This window comes from Oryzias latipes, chromosome 6 (assembly GCF_053564925.1).
Source record: "Oryzias latipes strain Hd-rR chromosome 6, Olatipes_Hd-rR_3.1".
Classification (NCBI taxonomy): domain Eukaryota; kingdom Metazoa; phylum Chordata; class Actinopteri; order Beloniformes; family Adrianichthyidae; genus Oryzias; species Oryzias latipes.
This window is the reverse complement of record NC_136242.1, coordinates 19,517,291-19,537,341: the sequence shown is the minus strand read 5'-3', so window position 1 is coordinate 19,537,341 and position 20,051 is coordinate 19,517,291. Positions and strand designations below refer to the sequence as shown.

At 37.6% G+C, this 20,051-nt stretch overlaps 1 protein-coding gene across 5 annotated transcripts in view; it reads right to left on the bottom strand.

Annotated features, from left to right (window-relative positions):
• megf11 (multiple EGF-like-domains 11) overlaps nucleotides 1-20,051 on the bottom strand; it is a 78,456-nt gene that overhangs the window by 44,819 nt on the left and 13,586 nt on the right. For 3 of the 5 annotated variants that reach the window (XM_020704031.3, XM_020704032.3, XM_078948713.1), the window contains exons 2-6: nucleotides 14,341-14,470; nucleotides 12,416-12,523; nucleotides 10,655-10,756; nucleotides 10,201-10,301; nucleotides 5,402-5,494 (exon numbers count right to left, since the gene is read on the bottom strand). In XM_020704031.3, the coding sequence (XP_020559690.1) occupies nucleotides 5,402-5,494; nucleotides 10,201-10,301; nucleotides 10,655-10,756; nucleotides 12,416-12,522 (403 nt within the window). In that variant the 5' untranslated portion in view covers nucleotide 12,523; nucleotides 14,341-14,470. Of the gene's footprint in view, nucleotides 1-5,218; nucleotides 5,240-5,401; nucleotides 5,495-10,200; nucleotides 10,302-10,654; nucleotides 10,757-12,415; nucleotides 12,524-14,340; nucleotides 14,471-20,051 lie in introns of all 5 variants that reach the window. The other 2 variants (XM_020704029.3, XM_020704030.3) reach the window with 1 other exon arrangement.

Below are 20,051 nucleotides of genomic sequence, written 5' to 3'. Positions count from 1 at the left end.
ACATTAATGATTAAAGATTTATCTCCCAAGATTTCTGCACATAGACAGGTACACACAATATTCCCATTATTATAATAGTATCTGACATTAAACCGGTCCACGGCCTAAAAAAGGTTGGGGACCACTGGTTTAAAGCATAAAAAAAACAATATATTGATCATCTGTCTTCTTTCAGTTGTAGTTTCTAATCTAAACTTTTTCATGTAACAAAACAAGTCATTGAAACAGGAATAAAAAACAGAAAGTCAGGCACAGGGAGACTTCTATACCTCTTTGTTAATAGCAGCGGTTCTTGTTAACTTGAATTGCTTTCTCTCTTTAAATTGTAAATTATTGCAAAACATATAAGCTGTGAAGACCTTTTCAAATTTTATAATACTTTTCATGACTTCTCAACCTCATGAGTTTTCTGTCACCACTTCCAGCAAATGTAATTTTGTAAAGGCTAAACATTGCTAAAGATAAATATCAGTCATTTGCATTCCGCCGTAGCACTGTATTTTTCTTCCCTACCTTTCCATTTACCCCTTCAGTCTGCTATCTGACAGTCTCTCATGTCTGTCTGAATGACAACTGACTTAGACTGTCAGCTACTTGATAAAGACATTAACTGATTGTCTAGAGGTTAAGAGGTGTAGGATGTGCTTGTGCATGTGCTGATTTTTTTAATTCACTCTTTGAATCCTATAGAACGGAGATTGGAAGAAATTATTGAATTGTTGTACAATCGGTCTCAGAAAACGTTGGAAATATTAAAAACTTGAGCAACACTTGATGTATACTTTTTCATTGTTAGGGCAGTTTAAAATATCCAGAAACAGTGTGTTAAGGAGATAATATTCAATAGAAGGGAAGCTAAAGGGTTAAGAGGCTGGTTGGCTTAACAGATTTTTATGGCAAACAGTCTTTCTCAAAATGCACATCTTTTTAATGATAATCTACCAACCCAAAGTACTTTAAAAGAGTTTGAAGATAATAAATCTATATTTTTATAATTTTCATATATAGACATTTTTGTAATCCAAACAACCTTCAAAACTATTAAAAGATGCAGCATTGTGTGTTTTTAAATCTAAGAAAGATATAAAAATGTGACTTTTTTTTGGCAGCTGTTTAACTTCAGGCATCTACTTTGGATTTGAAGCCAAATTTGCCTAATAATGTTTTAGATTAAATCAAATGATGTGATCAACACACATGTGTGAAGACCTATATCCATTATGGTGAATAAGTCACTGAAATTAAATTTCTTATTGCTTCACAATGCACTGAAAACTGACCCTTAAGGGTTTTTTATGTTTCTTCTCATTTCACTGCAAACAGAAAATACAGCATGTGATGCTGTAAAAAAAAAAGCAGCAGTCTCCATGTAAATATCTAAGAACGGACAGATCCAAAAGCCTCAATATTACCGTTGATAAGACACATTTTAAACTAAAATTGTAATTCTTGCAGTTTGGATTGAACAAATTAAACAAAATAATGATGCAGGTGTAAATGTTTCCCCTTAATAACAGAAACTACTGTTATATACCAAAAGGACACCAGTTGGTCGAGCTGTAGAACTTATTTTCACTGCTAAATATAAATATATTGTATATGTAAGGAGCATCAGCCACTACAGTGGTCCATTTTCTTTCCTCTTGAGAGAAGCATCATTGCCTGGGTGCTTTGATCCAATCAAACTGAGTGTGGCGGTTGGAATCAACTTTTACAATCAGCAAAGATACCCCTTCAAAATCATACAGATCGAAAAGTGTCTCCACACGCTTGTCTAATGAGGAATTCAATCAATGTAGACATCCTTTCTAGATGTTGAAGAAGGCAAATCTTTTTCTCTCTTATTTTTTCTTTTTTTGTTGACATCATCAACTGGAAATAAGGTGACATGTTTTTTATCATGCACAAACAGTACTCAAACACATGCTTCCACATGCTTATGCAGCACCTGAAAGATTAATGAAGATTAAACTTCAAAAAAGCAAAGTTAAGTGAAATTTAGACTGATCCGCCAAGAAAGAGTAAAGCTAGATATGAGTTTGCCCCTCGCCTTTGACAGCAATACATGTTGACTGTAGCTCCGGCTCACACTGACAATAATATATAAACACTTGACGTCTGCCAGAGGAGAGTGTTTTTCAGCCAAAATGAAGACTCACAGCAGCATTTTGGTCTGGTTTCTTTTTTCCCCGTTTTATTTTTATACCTCGTGGAAAGTGAATTGAACATAAAACAAGCTGATGAAAGGCTAAATTTGGTCTTTCCATTTGACCCAGAACAATGAAACTGCACCCTTAAAATTGTTTAAGCTAATAAAACATTTAAGCCCTAAAAATGAATGCTTTGCTTTTCAATTAACATAAAACAACAATTACATAGAGTCGTGCAACAGTCCGTAAAAAAGCGCTCATGGGCCACATTTATCAATTAATGACGAGGACAGCAGCCGCAAGAGCGGCTGCTTTATCATTTTAATACACAGAAGGATACCTCATGGAACACGGCTGACCAACCACATTAGATTTGCCTGTTAAGTGTGATAGATTTCTTGCAAGAACACAAAGGATGTTTTGTGGTTAACAAAGCTCAACTGCGGCCCAGGACTTTTCAGGAGCATTGATTTATAGAATCCCTGCACAAGTGCCCAAATGTTGTGAAGAAAGAGAAGTTCATTTAAGAAAAAACAAGAAAGGCTTTGCACTTGTAAAAAAAAAAAAAAGTCTCAGTGCAAGCTCTGGGAACATGTCATTACTTGACTGAAGCTCATGAAATCAATGCTTCATTACACCTAATATTTTTCAAGTGATAGCAGTCACAGCTAACTATACCTTTTGGAGACAGCAACTACATTTATCACTTTCTTTATTTGAAAGCTGTTATTACCGCAGTGTATAGTGACCTGGTGTGACAGACTCATCACGAGGATTAAATTGTGTTGAAAAGAGCTGACACTACTCAGCAAGAACGTTCGAACCCCAGAAACTCATAAAACAGAAAAACGTATCGTTTTTTATTCAATAAACTCACAATATCACCCAAAAACTACATTTCATCACAGCATTCTTTACACCACTAGGTCCTCCATTAGCTGCAGACTACAAACAATAATATCTCTGCATTCGGAGAACACAGTATATATATCAGCCGGCAAAGATTACTAAAGATGTGCTGTTCAGTTCAATAAGCAAAGCTCCATTTAACTGAACTGCTTCTGTAAAAACTGCTGCCACCCCTTTGCTTTTGGGTTTATATTTCGTTTCATTTACTTGATGACAGTTCTATTGAAAATACTTATAAAACACAGAATTTGAAAGGAAAACCATCATATTTTAATATCAGAAGAAAAATCAAATTAAAAGAGAGAAGAATACAGAAAAATAATTAAGAGGGCACTTCAGTAAAAATCTGTAAAACTTTAAAAAAAAGGCATTAAACCTGTAAAACAGTTTAATAGAACATGTGCAGCACTATGTGAGAAACACAAAACACCATCACTGATCACACTAACCACAACCACCATACATGTTTTCTGCAAACAGCAATCAACTTCCTGTTTTTCTGTTTTATCTTTCTAACAGCACGTCCTTGAGATGAGGCTAAGACACCTCAGAGCTCCTGACTTGTCGCAGGGTAGGCCTGATCTCAGTGGGACTATTGCTCCAGGCCAATGAATTGGTTAGCTGCAGCAGGTGGACAACAGCAGGTGAAAAACAGGCGATTTCATCAGTTTCCACAGACTTTTTCTTTCTTTCTAATCTCTCCCACCTTTTCACTTTCTTCTCTCTGGCTACAAATGGTCTAACTCTTTATTTCCACCACCTGACCCATATACAAAACTCCTTCCTGGTGGGTGCTGCTCCAGAAACTAAGTCCAAGCCTTTGATCCAGCTCCAGTTCGCTGGCTGAAAGGCTGTCACTTCAGCTTTAGGTCGCAGCATCCCACGGCAGCTCTTCATCTCCAAGCTTGGGCGACACACTTTATCGCATTTACACGTCCTTTGTCATGTGAGCAGCTCATTCTGCCCTCTCCTCAGCTAGAACCTTATGGAACTGGCTTTTTAAAGTCAACACAAACACCCCAACTCAAACAAAAAAAACATTAAAATCCACAAAGAATAAACAATAGTAACTCAATTGTTAAAAGTTTGCTCTATTGGGCCATGTGAACCAGATTCTCGAAACCACATTCTATCTGTGTCGACTGAAAGGAAAATTTACAGTCACAGACAAAGCGAAGGAACATGCTGAACCATTCACACGAAGGAAAAGGAGGCCAGATTTAATTTAAAAATTGGCACGCATTCCTAATTTCTGCAGATGAAAGCTCATAAATGAAAAAAGCCTGGAATCATGCCTGGTATGGAAATCTGAAGTTATGAATAATGCCTCTGTCTCCGTCATCAAGTCTGTCCTAACAAGGTGGATCGACTAAACACCTGTAGGCTGAAAGGCACACGTGGCTGCACTCCTAACAAACCACGAGTGGGATGACACTACCTGAGGGTCCTCAACTCCACATCAGTCCTGCTGGACCCTCAGCAGCCTGTGGGAAGCAGCAGCAGCAAAACAGCTCCGGCTTGTGATTTACGCCTATGAATCCACCTCCAATGGACTGGTGCTGCAGCTGGGGCGGCTGATTTACACACCAGTGCTAATCAGTGAATGGCTCTCTTTATAATGAAAACTCGTCGCAACGCTACTGATATGATTTTATCTGTCGTTAATCATTCCTAAAAAAATTGCTGCAGGCAATAGCAGCTAAATGCCATGGCATGGTTATGAATTGGAGGTCAGAAATGTTGATGTGGGATATGGTGACTGGGTCACTAGAGCTGCTATCTTTGTCAGGAAGAAAAAGAGCCCCCTGTATGCATACTTCTTTGCAAGCATAAATTCTACAAAGGAAGATATAGATTATTCCGGCTGCCTGGCCTTATAGAGGCGTCGGCATTTAACTGACTGCAGAATGCCTGGCTCAATCCTCCCATCCACTCTTCTAACCCTAGCAAAGTGGGAAAGGGGGAAACAATGGTTTGTTTCAGCTTGGCGCTGATCCATCATTTTACTGAACAAGAAATAGGCACCGGTCTAATCATGATTAGGACCATAACAGAGAGTTTGGTAGACACAGGGGGATGCAACCATCATTCATCCGCAAGATTCATCAAGCAAATCACTTCCACTTCCAGCAAATGAAAATGAATTCATTGTGACTTACCTGTTCCATTGGCTGTGCTTGCTAAGAAGAGAGGACACAAAGCTGAACAGCTTTGAGATAAACGGACATTGAGGCAAAAATAAATTCACAGCAAAGTCTTAAGGACTTACTGGCTGTGAATGTAATTTAGGAATAAATGAGTCTAAGTGAGTAATTGCAGGTTTAGAGGTAAAGTGCACTTACCACTGGAGCAGTCCAATCCTCCCCATCCAGGCTCACACTGGCATGAATCAGGCGACACGCAGCGGCCATGGACACACTCCTCAGTACACAGTGCTAAGACACAGAGACATCCCCTCATCAGTGCAATTAACACACACATCCTCATACTAACACACATGCAAGTGGAGTGAAAGAAATCATTAAACCACCTACAAACAACCTCTGAAATTACTGCTGGAAAAAAAAAGGTCAATACAATTTTAAACTCAGTACTTCCAGGTTAAGACTCAATCCCAGTCTTAGCACTCAGCTTTGACATCCGTCTCCGACACTTGACAGAGAGCTAAATGATTTCTTAAAAGAGTTTTTGGTTAACATTTTTGGTTTATTGCACAGCTTTACTCTCCACAACGAGCCATTATCAGCAGGCTGAGCCGTGACAGAACACGTTGTAAATCACCTCTAATGCTCTGCCATAAAGTGAAGCTTTAATGTTGCAGGTACGCTGCAGTGTTTACCAAGTGTGCAGTTTTCTTGATCATTCATATTGAGCAACACAACTCCAAATTGATCGGGGCAGCATTAGTATTCCTGAAACAGTCTTCTCAAGAATTAGGGGTTTTGTTGAGCTAGAAAAAAAGAGAAAACTTTTTAGTCTTTTTTGTCACCGTATTTTAAATCAAAGAATTACAGTTAAATAAAAATAAATTCTTAACTTTGACATATATAAGGCAGGGAAGGTCATTTGGCCGGTGATGTTAAAATAAGCAAGCTCTTATCTGAAATGCGGCCAAGCAAATATGACCAGTAAGGAACCCTGTCCGATGGGAATCGGCAGTCGAGGCTCGTGGAGGGATGATGCATAATCAAAAGGCAGTAAAGTAGACAGTCTGTCCCCTGTAGAGATCAAACCACAGCCATCACTTCAAAGTTCTGCTGGTTTTGTTCTCTACTTTGTGTCTTCTCAGGAGGACAACATCTGTTTGGGCTTTTTTCTTTCTTTGAGCAATAATGCAGCTCTGCGTGCAAGACTACGAAGCATGCAGAGAGGTCAGCGGGGGCTGGCTGCCAGCCCGAACAGAGCTGCTATAGATTATCACTCAACCAGACTTCGATTAGGATCCACCACCGACGAGTGAAATACAGCAGAAGAGACAGGAGTGAATCCAAAACACCCATCAGCCATGAATAATTGCAAAAATGCCCCTGCTTCAAAAAGCTACAGCAGAGATTGAAAGATAGTTTATAGAGGACTTCAGAACATTGGTCCTTTTGCAGAAAACTGTCTAATTAGAGTTACCCAGCATGAAGAAAAAGGAGAAAAAGCTCCAATATTTGTGCTGACGAAGGCAGCGAGATTGACTACCTGTAATCAATGTGTCCACACTATGCAGAGAACTCAAAGGGAAGAGGAGACAAATTCAATGTCACCATGATGAGTTGATTTCATTTAGTTTCAATCAGCAAATTCAGATTAGCGAGAACAGGGAAATGCAAATGTGTCAAAAAAAAAAAAGAAATATGGAAATTAAGTTTTGAATATGTGAAAAAAGGATAAAGCACACCCCTCTCTTGAGATCAAAACCGTTGTACTGAAGGGAAGGCATTATAAAGTAGGAGGTAGGTCTTTCATTTTAATTGAAATTCATGAATCACTCTGCCTAACTCATGTCTAAGGAATCTGTTGGAAAATTGAGTCTTTCATCTAGATAAAAGGCTAATCTAACTCATTATGCAGAGGTGTTATCAGAACAAGGAACAATGGAGCTAATTGGTGATTGCTGTGCAATGTTATCCAATTTGATATTTTTGGCAATCAAACTACAATATCTTATAGTCCCCCATAAAAAATATTATTCTAAAGCCTTGTGGTAAGCTCTACAAGTCTTGACCATGTTCTTTTATTGTTTTAGATTTTTTTCTCTGTAAATGTTAGCCGACCTTACATTAATTTGACTTTTTTAGCTTATCTGCAACAACTTTGCTCCACTTTATACTGTTTTGAATTTCCGCATCACTTGTCTTTATGAAACTTAGTTAAATTGTGCATCCATCTGTTGCTTCTTTAAGGAATTTTGTGACTATTAAAAAAAAACACCTCATCAGAATATATACAAAAGTGACATGATTATATTTTAGCTGTAAAAGCCCATTTAAAAAAGTGTGCATTGCAGAGTTTACCACATATTTTCATTAAAGGTTGCATTAATAAATAAAAAAAAGCAAAATTATGTTTTCTACCATGTCATATAGTAAAAAGCAAAGGGAAAATTACAATAATATACTACAAGTAATGAGGCATTCCCCCAAACGGTTACAAATACAAAGAATTGATGCACAGATTTCATTAATCGAGGATGCCTCAAGAGTCTCGTACATTAAAAGACATAAGGAAGCCCATATCCCCCATCTTTAACATTTTAAACTTTTAAGGGTAAGCTATCACCTTTATTGGAAGGGACTGACAAGTAATGTCACATAATTCAAAAAACCTCCATAAAAACCATTATGAAGCTGAAGTATTCAGTAAGTGATTTTGCATGCAGTATTTTAATAATTTCTTCTCTAGGTAAAAATGCTGCCACCACATTATCTTTAAGTGTTGACATAGTTACACTGCTGTTGATCTGAGTTAACCTGTTTTATTCTCTTTTGTTGGCACAAAAATGTTGAGGAAAAACTGTATTAAGGTGGCTGAAACAGGAAAGTTGTTGTAAAATGAGCTAAGTGTAAACATTGTGCACCAAGAAGGACTGGTCTGCCGCAGTCAAAGTATACAAAGGTACAAAAACAATAAAAAAAAAAACATACACTAGTTCATCAAAATGCAAATGCAAAAACTAATCAAAAGTCAACTACTTCTACAACTAGAGCAATGTTTTAATTATTTTCTGCATTGGACAGGCAAGAGCCATGCAGGAATCATCCATCCCTAATGCCTCCTAAAAAGATAGGTACTCATCGCGCTGCAAAGTCTTTCAGCCTCTGAAGATATTAGGAGCTCTTGTCATTAGCAAGTTCCTCTCACTCCTTCATGCACAACTATAATAATCATCCTTATTAGAAGGGAAATGAGATCCTCACATCCTCTTCTTAGGCTGGTAACATCTTAAGGTAATGACTTACGACAGATCAAAGGTCAAAGAAATAAAAAGGACTTGTCTTTGGAAACTTCAAGCGCTAATTGAAAAGAAAGGGATCCAAGTTCAATTCATTGTGCAGAAATTCAAACAACCGAGGTAGTGCAAAATAAATAAATAATATTTAGTGTGAAACAAAGTCAGTGTTAGTGGTAGTATAACTTGGATTTTAGCTGCTTTTAAGGTCTAGCATTTTTTGTCACTTCTCCGTGGAGCTAATGAGGTCGTTGGTGTACCACGACAAAAAAGAAAGAAGCAGCCAAGACTAAAAAGGCAAACAGTCCTGAGGCATTTCTGACTTTTAATGAAATATGTTTGATAAAAGACGCAACACCAAATAAAGAGTCCTTAAGAAAACGGGGACATTTAAATTTAGCCGACAGCAAAAAACGTCCTAAAATAGAAGACTAAAGTTCATTTTGGGTCGATTTACCTTATAAAGTTACCTTTTGTCAATGTGTGCATACGTGCCTCAGGAATACAAATCTTTTAATCCTGGAGGTGACTTCAGGGATTAAAAGGGAACGGTTTGCAAAGGCAGCAGAAAGCAAACACTGGCCTCTTGGCCTCCATAAACTCAGTCCCTCCACACCCCTCACTCCAGAGATGCAGGGTTAAACTGCTGTGTTGCGCTTAATACAAAATAAACCAAGTGTGTATTTTACAAAAAGAAAAAGACTAATTTTAGATGCACTTACTCAGTTAGTAGAATCACCAGCTTAGTAGTCTGAAAACCTATTAATGGAGTAATGGTTCCACAGTCAGTTAAACGGTTAATGAATGCATTATTGATCAGTCTGCACCTCACTGCTGAAGACCACCATACAATCACACAAGCTTGTTCTGTTGGTTGGCCAGCTTCCTAGGGAATGGCTACCCTGAGGCGATTAAAGTCTTGACAAGGACAAGCTGAGCTGTGGTCAAAGAGCAAACCCACATGGCCGCTGTCATTGTATTAGAAAACACCCCTCACCATGAAAAAGGGCTGGGGATGTATGTAAGTGCAAACTTATCTAAAGAGAATAAAACATTAGGTCAGAAGAAGATATCAAAAATAAAACTCTCAGAGGCTACTGTAACATGGTCTGTCTTTATTTGACCAACTAAAAAAAATTCAGTTTGAAGTGAAGGGGTGGAAACGGAAGCCAATCACTGCTAAGAAGATAAAAATTATTGTGAAACATCTTTATTAGCATGTTGCTACAGACTAATTTTTAAGGCTTCTGCTCATTTTAAGCTATTGAACTCAAACACAGTGTTATATTGGCTGCTGTCCAACCTCAGTCTTCAACCAGCACCTTCTTATTTAATTAATTTTGTAATTGCTATCCAATTTTAATTATACTTCCCTTGCTAGAAAAGTCAGAACTGGTGTAGATTATCTTTGTACACAAAATATTGTACATTTAAATAATTCGAGCCACATAATATTTAATAAATATACAGTGAATATGGCAGTGCGTTATGGCAGTGCGTTATGGCAGTGCGTTAACAAAAGTATTATAGGGTACATGACAGGAGTAGAATAGAGTAAGAGAGCGGTGGCGGCCTAGTGGGCTAAATTTGCAAGCATCCACTGCAAAGATCAGTTCTTTTTACTCCTTTTTCTCAGATGTCTTGCAGATAAAAGCTGAAATGTCATCAGCGAGGACAAATGAGTTAAAGAAAAAGGATACTCACGAACACACAAGTCTCCGCTCTCAAAGTAACCAGGGCAACACTGCGAGCGGCGCCGATACATGGTCCTCACTCCCCGTCGGTAAGCTGTCTTATAGCTGATCCTAGAAAATTAGGCACACACAGACAGCTACGTGATGGAAAGCAAGACTGAAGGACACGAAAGATACAGAGCTTAAAAGTTACTTGACATTTTGTTGCTTTTGGCAAATTGGTGGAAGGAAAAGCAATAAAAGAGAAATATCTGTTTTAGACTCTTGTCCTCAATATTATCGTAAATTTATGACAGTTGAAAGCATCTCTGTAAACAGATAAAATATGATAGGAACATAATTTACTGAGAGGTAGATAGTTGCTACAAGGTAACAAGTTAACAAGGGTTTTAATTAATAGTCTTCACAGACTTGGATTTGATGATTTTTAAAGACAGTGAAGATCAGCTAAAAAGCGATTGTACCTGTGTCTTGTGCATTTGAACCAGTTGAGGATGTCTGTGCATCTCGTGTAGTAGATCTGGTCAAATGGATGAGCATAAGACTCCTGGACAGTGACTGCATAGCTGAAAGGCAAGAAAAGACCCTTTTTAGCAAATATAAAGAGAGATTAGTTCACACAATATTGTCTATCCATCCATCCATTTTCCTGACCCGCTGTATACCTTTCAGGGTCACGGGGTACACCCTGGACAGTTCGCATAGTATAGTTTTTCTCAATATTATTTTATTTATTAAAATGCAACTAAAAGTAAAATAATCAAATAGAAAACATAATCTTCCAAATATTCCAAATTTTTATATGAAAAGAAAAAGAAAAGTTTAGGTCTTCAATTGATCATAATGGACACGTAAGCGCTTTGAGCATCTGGAAAAATGTGGGCCCTGAATGGGTTTCTCCGCAGTTTCCGTGGTGGCCCCAAACTGGCTTAAATGGGCACTTATTGGGCTAATGTACATCATATAGAATCAACAGATATATTATATTTTATATATATACTGTATATACACAGTATTAGTGTCCAAACTGAGAATATATATATTCTCAATTTAGACACTATTCAAATTCCTCATTTATATAATGGGAAAAAATAGATGTATATCTGGATGTTTTGATAAATAGAATGTTTGATGTTCAAAACACTTAAAAATATTGTGTCATCCTTCAGTATTCATGCTTTGCACAGTCTCTGGATAATCACAGTGAATGCAAGAGTCTACTGGAGGACATTGAGTCATTGTCAAAGCTCCCATTAATTAGCAGTTGTGATTTTAATCGTTTAGCTCCTCATGTTTTGCATAAACCTGCCATATTTTAAAGGATCCCAAAGGCAAAGTCTGCAGTTTCATTTAAAAGGCAGCAGATGCACACATGGAATAAACATGGTTTTTATTACAGTTAAAAATGAGGAAACACACATTTGCTAATATGCTTCACTCCATGTCTATAGGAGGACGTATACCCCCCTTAAAGACATGAATTTTGCAGTTCTGTTCTTTGTCGTTTAGATTGGTCATTGATTTTCCTGGTTTAGTTTGGAAAATTATAGGCTTGAAGATGTTTTCTAATGCCAGGTTTTGTTCCATTTTAGAACTAGCAACTTCTTTGAAAACATGCTTTGGGTCTGGTTGTTCTTAAAACGATGGTGACAGCTTTGTTAGACCCTAAACACTGAAATTAACTCTTAGGGGGGTGCAAACAAGTAACGCACATACTACCCTGCTGTGACAGTAAAATGTCACTCATAAATTTGACTTTTAGATAATAAAACTATAATAATAATAATATATGCATTTTCTTTACATCAAATACATTTTAGAAGATCATTTTTAATTTGGTCGGACAAATAGCTTCATACCCTCAAATCAAAAACTACAATCGTTCCTGTTTCTGTTTGTTTCTTAGAGCTGACACTGTAACGCTGCGCTAATACTCTTTATTCCAGCACTATGGATGTCATGATTGATTGGGAGGAGAGTACACTGATCAATCTGCTTGCATATTGCTTTTGAAGCTACGACTCCTCTCAGCTCCTGAGCTGTGACTTGAGCCGTCCGAAATCAATAACCCTGCAAAGACTTTTGACAGTAGATAAGGAATTATGGCTACAGGCAAATAAAACAAAAAAAATGATATTAACAACTGACAATGTCAGTCGTAGGAGTCTGAACTTTCAACTGACATCAAACCAAAATGTTCTGCACTGTGGTAAAGAGATGCTCACCTCTCCCAGTGGCTGCAGACATTGGGGTCATCGGGGTTGAGACTAAAGCCATTAGTGGTGAAGCTTAGAATGAGGAGCCAAGCCAGCAGGGCAACTGGTGACCCCATCCTTAAGTAAGCAGGGGAGAAAAATATATGTCAATGGAGAAATTGTAGAACATTTTTCTGCAAAACAAGTCCCTAAATATATACTGGGAGACAATTATCACATTTGATGTATCAAGAATTGTTAGTTGTAGAACGTTTTTTTGTGATTTGATAGGATGGATAAGTATATGATGCAAAAAAAAAAATATCAAATTTAATTGAAGAATATTTTTATGAATGACTAGATCATGAATACAGCTTTTTTTAAAGTTGTTTTTTTCCTTGCTTCACATTGTTTTTTCCCAGTTTGCCAATTAATAATGTCAAAAGATTTCTTGTTTTTGTTTTATTTTACAACAGATGTTGATTTCATTAAATACAAATAGGGTTATTAAAACTTGCCCAAAAACAAACAGATTTTACATAAAACTCTTGTGTTGCCTATGCTTATTAAGATCAATAAAAATGATACCAGCTGTTCACCTAACTGCAGCTCAAAGTGCATTAGTCTCTGAAGAAAACAACATTCAGTACAGAAAAAAAAGAAGGTGAAAATTAAATTCATTCTAAAAAACTGCAGCTGCTCCTCTGGGTGGTAAAATGTCAACAGTGAACAAGAAATACTAAGAATTTAAGGAGTGGCTGTCTGTGATCTAAAAAAATCTGTGCTAAAAAAAATGACTCATCAATACAGTTATAGAACCATTTGTATATTTTTGCTTTCATTTTGGATTTGGTCAATGTTCCATAGACAAAGAGGTGTGTTTAAATCCTGACTGATGATGCCTACCTTATCAAAATATTAAAAATATGTTTTAAAAACAAAACATTTTGTTTTATAAATGTGTTTTGCTCTGCTGCTTAGTTCCTTCATGAATGCCTTTGAAAAGGTCCATGCTTTCAGAGTCGAGAAAGAACTTTTTCACAAGATTTATATAATAAAAAAAGCTACAGAAAAATGCAAATGATCAGAGAGCGTGACAGTGATGGATTCTCATATGCAGGTCTTACCTTTGCATATCATCAAAGAAGATAAACAATGCATGGGTAACAAATGTGTGCCTGCCATGCATCATTTTTCATATGGTAATGCTTGTTTGACATTTACAGTGAAGTGGTGACAAAGTGTGATAATCTGGGACGGCTTTTTCAGAGTGAGAGGTTTCTTACTCGATCAGACAAGCAACCAACCAACCCATGCTTGTAGAGAAATTTCCTCTTTTATTTTTTTCATGTTTCTGTGCTCTGTACTACAGTGTTACACGCATTTTTCTGAGAAATGCTGCTCTTGAACACAGACATTTACATGTTTTGCTTCTCCTCCACATTTGATGGCCTCATTCAGATCACTCACAAAAAGAAATCAATCAGTTCTCCACTTAAAGTAAGTAACAATTCACGTGAATAGACAGACGTTGAAGTCATGTTCATTTCCTTAGGAGAATGATCAATCAAAACCCAACCCTTTACAGGCCACAGCTGCAGTTTCTGGAAAAATCCTGTTAAGTGCCGCAGCAGCACTGCTTGATGGACCAAAAAGCTTTTATTGTTTCTGTGGTTAGACAATCACCCTTAGTCATTTCTCTTAGGAACTATGGACATGCAGAATATTCTAAGCGAATACCTAAGTTGTCACATTAGTCAAAGCTCCATGCTCTCTGTCACAGGCCTGAGGCATACCGCCAAGAGGTGATAAAACCAGGTATATTCTGAATATAGGGAGGAATAAAATGTGTAGCCGTAATAGTTATGACTGAGAGCAAGTTAAGTACCACAGAGATCTTCAAGACAGAAACAGTCAGAGATCTAAAAGCCAGAGGCACATGGCCTGAAGCTCACCTAATCTTACAGCCTGTGGTCCCTGGACGTTTCTTTATGAATGCTGATGCGCTGCGGAAGCACAAAGTGACAGAAGTGCAGCTGTGCTCAGATGCAGACACTCGCCGGGAGAGGTGATGACAGGTCAAAGCTGTAAGAGGGAAGAAAAATAATGAGGTTATGATTACACAGTGAAGACACACGTGTCCACGTAGGCTCTTACGCAAATGTACGCACACAAACTCATAGATTTCTCATGGGATCAACAATATCAACAGGCATGTCGTTAAAATAAGCCACTTTACTCCATGCAGCCTCCTCATCCAGATACACCACTCTCATTCTGCTTCTCAACCTTCCCACATACCTACCGTTCACACTCACAGAGTCAACCAGAAAAAAAAGCCCACATAGACTCAAGAGGGGTTGGTAAAATGAACCGTTAACACTTAGCACACGATGAGTGGTTTGCCCACAATGTGAAAAGATTACACTATCTGCAGTCAAAAACAACGCTTACATCGCGGCTACTGCTATGACAATTGAGGTATACAGAGAAAATTTGTGTGCTTGTTTTCTTTCACACTACACTGCTTTAATAATTCCTCTAGAGCAGTGTTTTTTCGACCTTTTTTGAGCCAAGGTATACTTTTTCCTTGACAAAAATCCAGCGGCACACCACCAACCAAAAAAAAAAAAAAAAAGAAAGGGAAACTCTATGGTCTGTATTGATGTACAGTTTCTCAATGATCTTGCACGCATTTTTTGTAAAAATTACAGCACAAAAACTTTGAAGTTGCAGCTGTTTTTCCTAAAAGTTGCAATAGTTTTCAATAATAATTTTCATCTAAATAAGTTGAAAATGTGCCCAGGTAGTTTTTTCCTCCAGTGTATTGAAATGCAAGTTCATAACTTCATATAAACAAAATAAAATTATACTCTTTTTAAACTGTCATTTATTCTAAAATGTTTTGTTTGTGCAAGAGCAGCTGTAATTTTTGAACAAAGGAATAATCACAGAATGCTTGATACATTTTAAACCAAAAAGTTCAAAGTTCAAAGTTTAAAGTTGTAACTGCATAAAAATGTGAACAAGGTGAATTTTTATTAGTTTTTCTGTAGTTTAAATCAAAAAAATGTAACAAAAATGTATTTATTTTTGGGTGATCAAATTGTTTCGTTTTATTACTTATATTTAAATTTAACTTCAAGTTTTTCAAAAGTGAATAAAGTCTGTAATTGAATTTGTCCTTTAATCCAAACATTAGAAAGCACCTGTTTCTTTTATAAAGCTGACTTGGACCAAACACTGAAATCTCTGACTATAATTCTGTCATGACGTCGATGACGTGGCAGATCCAGTAGCTGAAAACCCGGAAGTAAACTCAGACCCGAAAATCTTGGAATAGATTTATTTTGGAAAGTCCAAGATTGATATGAAGTTAGTTTGAGTGTAGAAGGTAAGTATGGAGCGTGGATCGCTGTAGGCGTCCAAACCGGCGTCCTGAGGACGGCGTCGAAGATGGTCGAGAGCGTGGTAGGAGCTTGCGGTAAACGCTACGAGCGGGACCAGAGCGTAGTGAGGAGGACTTCGTGGCCTGAGCAGATGGACGCGAGGAGTTCTCGGGGAGGAACCAGCGGCACCCGTGGAGGAGAAGACCTGAAGGCGTATAACAAGGAGAGGCAAGTACGAGGCTTGACTTGAGTCGATCAACGTAACTTGGTGGCCAGGCATAAGCACCGGAGAGTGTAACGAACTGGCGTAGAATGCTGGGGTGGATCTCCATATGAAGGTCTGCAGGTGATGAGATGATGAAGGACAGCTGGTTCCAATCAGCAGAGCAGGGAGGGGGGAGGTAGGCTGACAGAGGCACCGTGACAAATTCCTTCGTTCTCCAAAAAAAACCTGCTTATTTACAGACGTTTGCATTTGTTGTGCTTCATGACAGTTAACAGCAGAGAGAGCTGAGAGATTCGATGCATTTTCCTTGAAGAGCTCCACAAAGCTGTTAGCAAACTACTCAGTATGAAACCTGAGCCTATTTTGATGAACAGGGCTAATATTCTGGTGATTATAAATATTTTTTGGATAAGTGAAATTTGTAATTTCCGCGACCCAGGGTTGGGGACCACTTCTCTAGAGGGTCAGAGAGCATGTTCAAGATTTCTCTCAATAAACACAATCTCAAAATAGGTTTTTTGTAGGATAAAACATTAAATTCATGATTGTGAACAATTGTTGCATGTCTGTAATGTGGCATTTAAACAAAATGCAAATTGGATTTAGATGGGACAATAAGCAAATATTTGAGAAGGTAATTGTGTTTATTTTTTCCCAAATGTTTAGCATTGTGAGATCAGTGGGAGCGGCATGCTTTCTCGTTTTGTATTTAACAGCTTATGAGGTTTAAGGGATTAAGTGTAATTTGGGTCTAAAATGTGTTTGCACTGGATCACAAAACTGTAGGAGGGAAGTGCAGTAGAGCTGAGTGGCCCACTCCACTATGGCCAGAGGTATAAATACACAGTTTAAAGGAAAGAAGCAGCAGTGTAATCAGTGTGAACCCCTGGAGATGCAATACTATATTCATTCATCTTCTTCTGTTTGTTCCCTTTCTGGGTCACGGGGCTGCTGGAGCCTATCCTGGCCACTAATGGGCGAAGGCAGGCGACACCATGAACAGGTCACCAGTCTGTCCCAGGCAATAATGTATGGAAAGTACTATTTAAATAAAGTTGATTGGATCTAATCATGTGATAAGTTTGTCAATGTATCTTACAGTCCCCGCAAATATTAAATAATGGCAAGTGATGAGCAAGGATGTATATTTTCTTCTAAAAAAAAACGTAGTCAGTGAATTTTTTTGAAAGAATGTTCAAGTTATGGTTTGTTTAGAGACCCCCTCCAGTAAAAACTGTGTTTTTGGTGTTTTTAACATGTTCTTGTGAGATTTATCTGATGATAGAGGACATATATGAAGAAAATTACGCTAAAAATTGCCTGAGTATTTTTTTATTCAAATTCCCAGTAATGGGGAGGGGAAGGGGGGTAGGATTGCACTGCCACAACTTACCGCCTACAACTCAGAGATGAATCGCTGCCGTGTCCTAGAAATTGACAAAGGTTTTCTAATTTTAGCTAAAACTATTCTCTTTCTCTTTCGGCATTTCCCATCATGGGTCGCCACAGCGAAACAACCTCTCCTTTGAGGATGAGTCGCATGGTTAACTTGGCAATGTTTTTACGCCGGACGCCCTTCCTGACGCAACCCTCAAAACTGTATAATCATAATTAAAAGACATCTAGGAAGGATTTCTAAATAGACCAAAATATGGTCAAAGTGGGATTTTAAAGAAGACATATGTTGTCCAAAAATGAGAAGTTACCCATTTTTCAAGTCTCCCATAGAAGATTTATTTATTAAATAGTTTATAAAGTAGATCCTTTTTCGGTACATTAAAGTTTTTTTTTTTTTTTTACTATCTTAATGTTCAGCATAAAGATAAAAAAAACTACATTTGCAGCTTTTGATTTGAAAACAAACTCGCCAAAGTATAATGCCAAATCCTGCCCTTTCGCTTTGGTCACACTTGACCGAGAAGGAGTTTAAAAAGTGCAGCACAGAACGTGTCAGCAGTCATTTTGACTTGAACAATATAAATGTCAAGGACAAAAATCTCTGTGATATTTTGCCGTGCCCAAACTCATCTGTACAATGTTTTTAATCTTGTGGCGTGATGTTATGTTTGTCTAAGAAAAGGCAAACAAAAGGAGTGCAAGATTGGGTAAAAGTAACAAAAAAACAAAAACAAAAACTTGGGAGAGAAATCACTGTGATTCAAAACCACTTGTGTCTCCAAGTCCCTCCCTTGTATCTTTCCCCTGGGTTTGCTCTTCTGCTCTCACTGTTCAACTTTAAAGAAGCCAGTTGTTGTCCAGAGACCACAACCGCCTTCCATGTGTTTTTCTCCACTTTGTCATCACTTTGATTACTGAGACTCTGAAGCCCCCCCCAACCTCCCTGTCAATGTGTAGCTGCAGCGAACAAACAGCTGAAACAGCAACATCCTTTGGACTGCTGATGGAAGACTTCAGAGTCAAGGTGTGTGCAGGCTACAAAATCCATTATCAAGACTTCTGAATCTTCACACGTGCATCCTGTTTAACCGTGGACATCTGCTCTAAAAGAAGCAACATTACTTCAAATCAGTCCCTTTTTCTTTGCCTATCAGCAGACGTCTGAATGAAATAATGAAAACCAAGTGTCTTTAGTGTTTAACTTTTTCAAGAGTAGCACAATTAACCATACTGTCCCCTGATGTGCCAGTTCCAGCACTACTGCATGACTAATATTCAGCAATATTCAAAGAATCTCAGGTGTGTTTCACCCTCATCTTGGAGCTCCCATTTTCCCAATGCTTGGTAGAAACCAGTCTCCGGGAACATAATTAGGTGTTGAATTCTCCTCCAAAGGAAAACCAAGAGAGAATTCCAGATTAAAGTCGTGTTGCATGGTGGCGTGCCGTGCGCAATCAGCTCATTTTCACACCTCTAAATCCAAGTGGAAGGCAAACATGAAACTTTTATAAGAATTCTTCCAACCGCTCAATCTGTTTTGTAATGACTACTGAAGGATTCCTGCAGCACCATAATTTGAAGTGATCTAAAGGTTACAGATGTTACCACACAGCACAGACTGCCAATGAGATACACTCACTAATGGCTGGTTCTGTCTCCGATGTCACTGAAGGCCATTTGCACAAAATACTTATAGTTACTGTGCAATATTTTCAGAAATTTCTGTTAACTTACACTTCACTATTCTCTAAAATTAGCAAAATGGTTCAATTTAGGAGAAGCAAAAACATTAAATGCCACCTTTTTTAAAGCAAAAAATTTCTGGCCAACACAATAAGGACTAATTGATTTTGCATTACGGTATATAGTGGGCCGGCTCAAAATGTCTAATTTGGAAAACTTTCCAACCTGGGGGGGTTCAGCATCCTAACATACTAAAATAATTTTATGGTTTTATACCTCGAGATCTTTCAAACAACTTATGTTGTGTCCTCAATCCACCGAGATGTGCTGCAAGGAAAGGAAATCAACATACTGTGACACACTCTGACAAGAGCAGTTATTGTTAAAAAGCACATTATTAGGAGTTTTTATTTTAAAGCAAGTTTCTCTATCTTGAATACTTTGGTAAATATTTCGTGAAATAAAAAATTTCAAAGATTTATCTTATGAGCTAGAGATTTTTTCAAAAATTACCTTCACTTCAACAAGCTTCAGTCTCAGAATAAATTGACATGATCTTGAATACGTTGAAAAAATGCAACGATACAGTACTAAGAGAAAAGTTCCAATTTAAATTTTAGAAGGCTCTTCTTATAATAAATATGCTGTTTTTATCTCTCGCTTTTGTGTTTTTATTTACTCTATGTACTGACACAGATTGCATGGAAAATAGGGCAATGGCTCTCCTGAATAATGCAAAAATACTGATCATTGACAAAAAAGTTATTAGATAAAAATAGTCTGCAGCGTATAAGTTGTCGTAGGCGGTTTTTTTACACCCTCCATGTGGCAAAGACTATTTTTTATTATTTTATTCTAAAAATATTAATTTTGTGTAAGATGATATGAAATGTTGGTTAAATGAGACTATATGCTGTGTAGAGCATTTGCTTATTCACTTTTCTACTTCTAAAATGCTAAAGATCTGTTT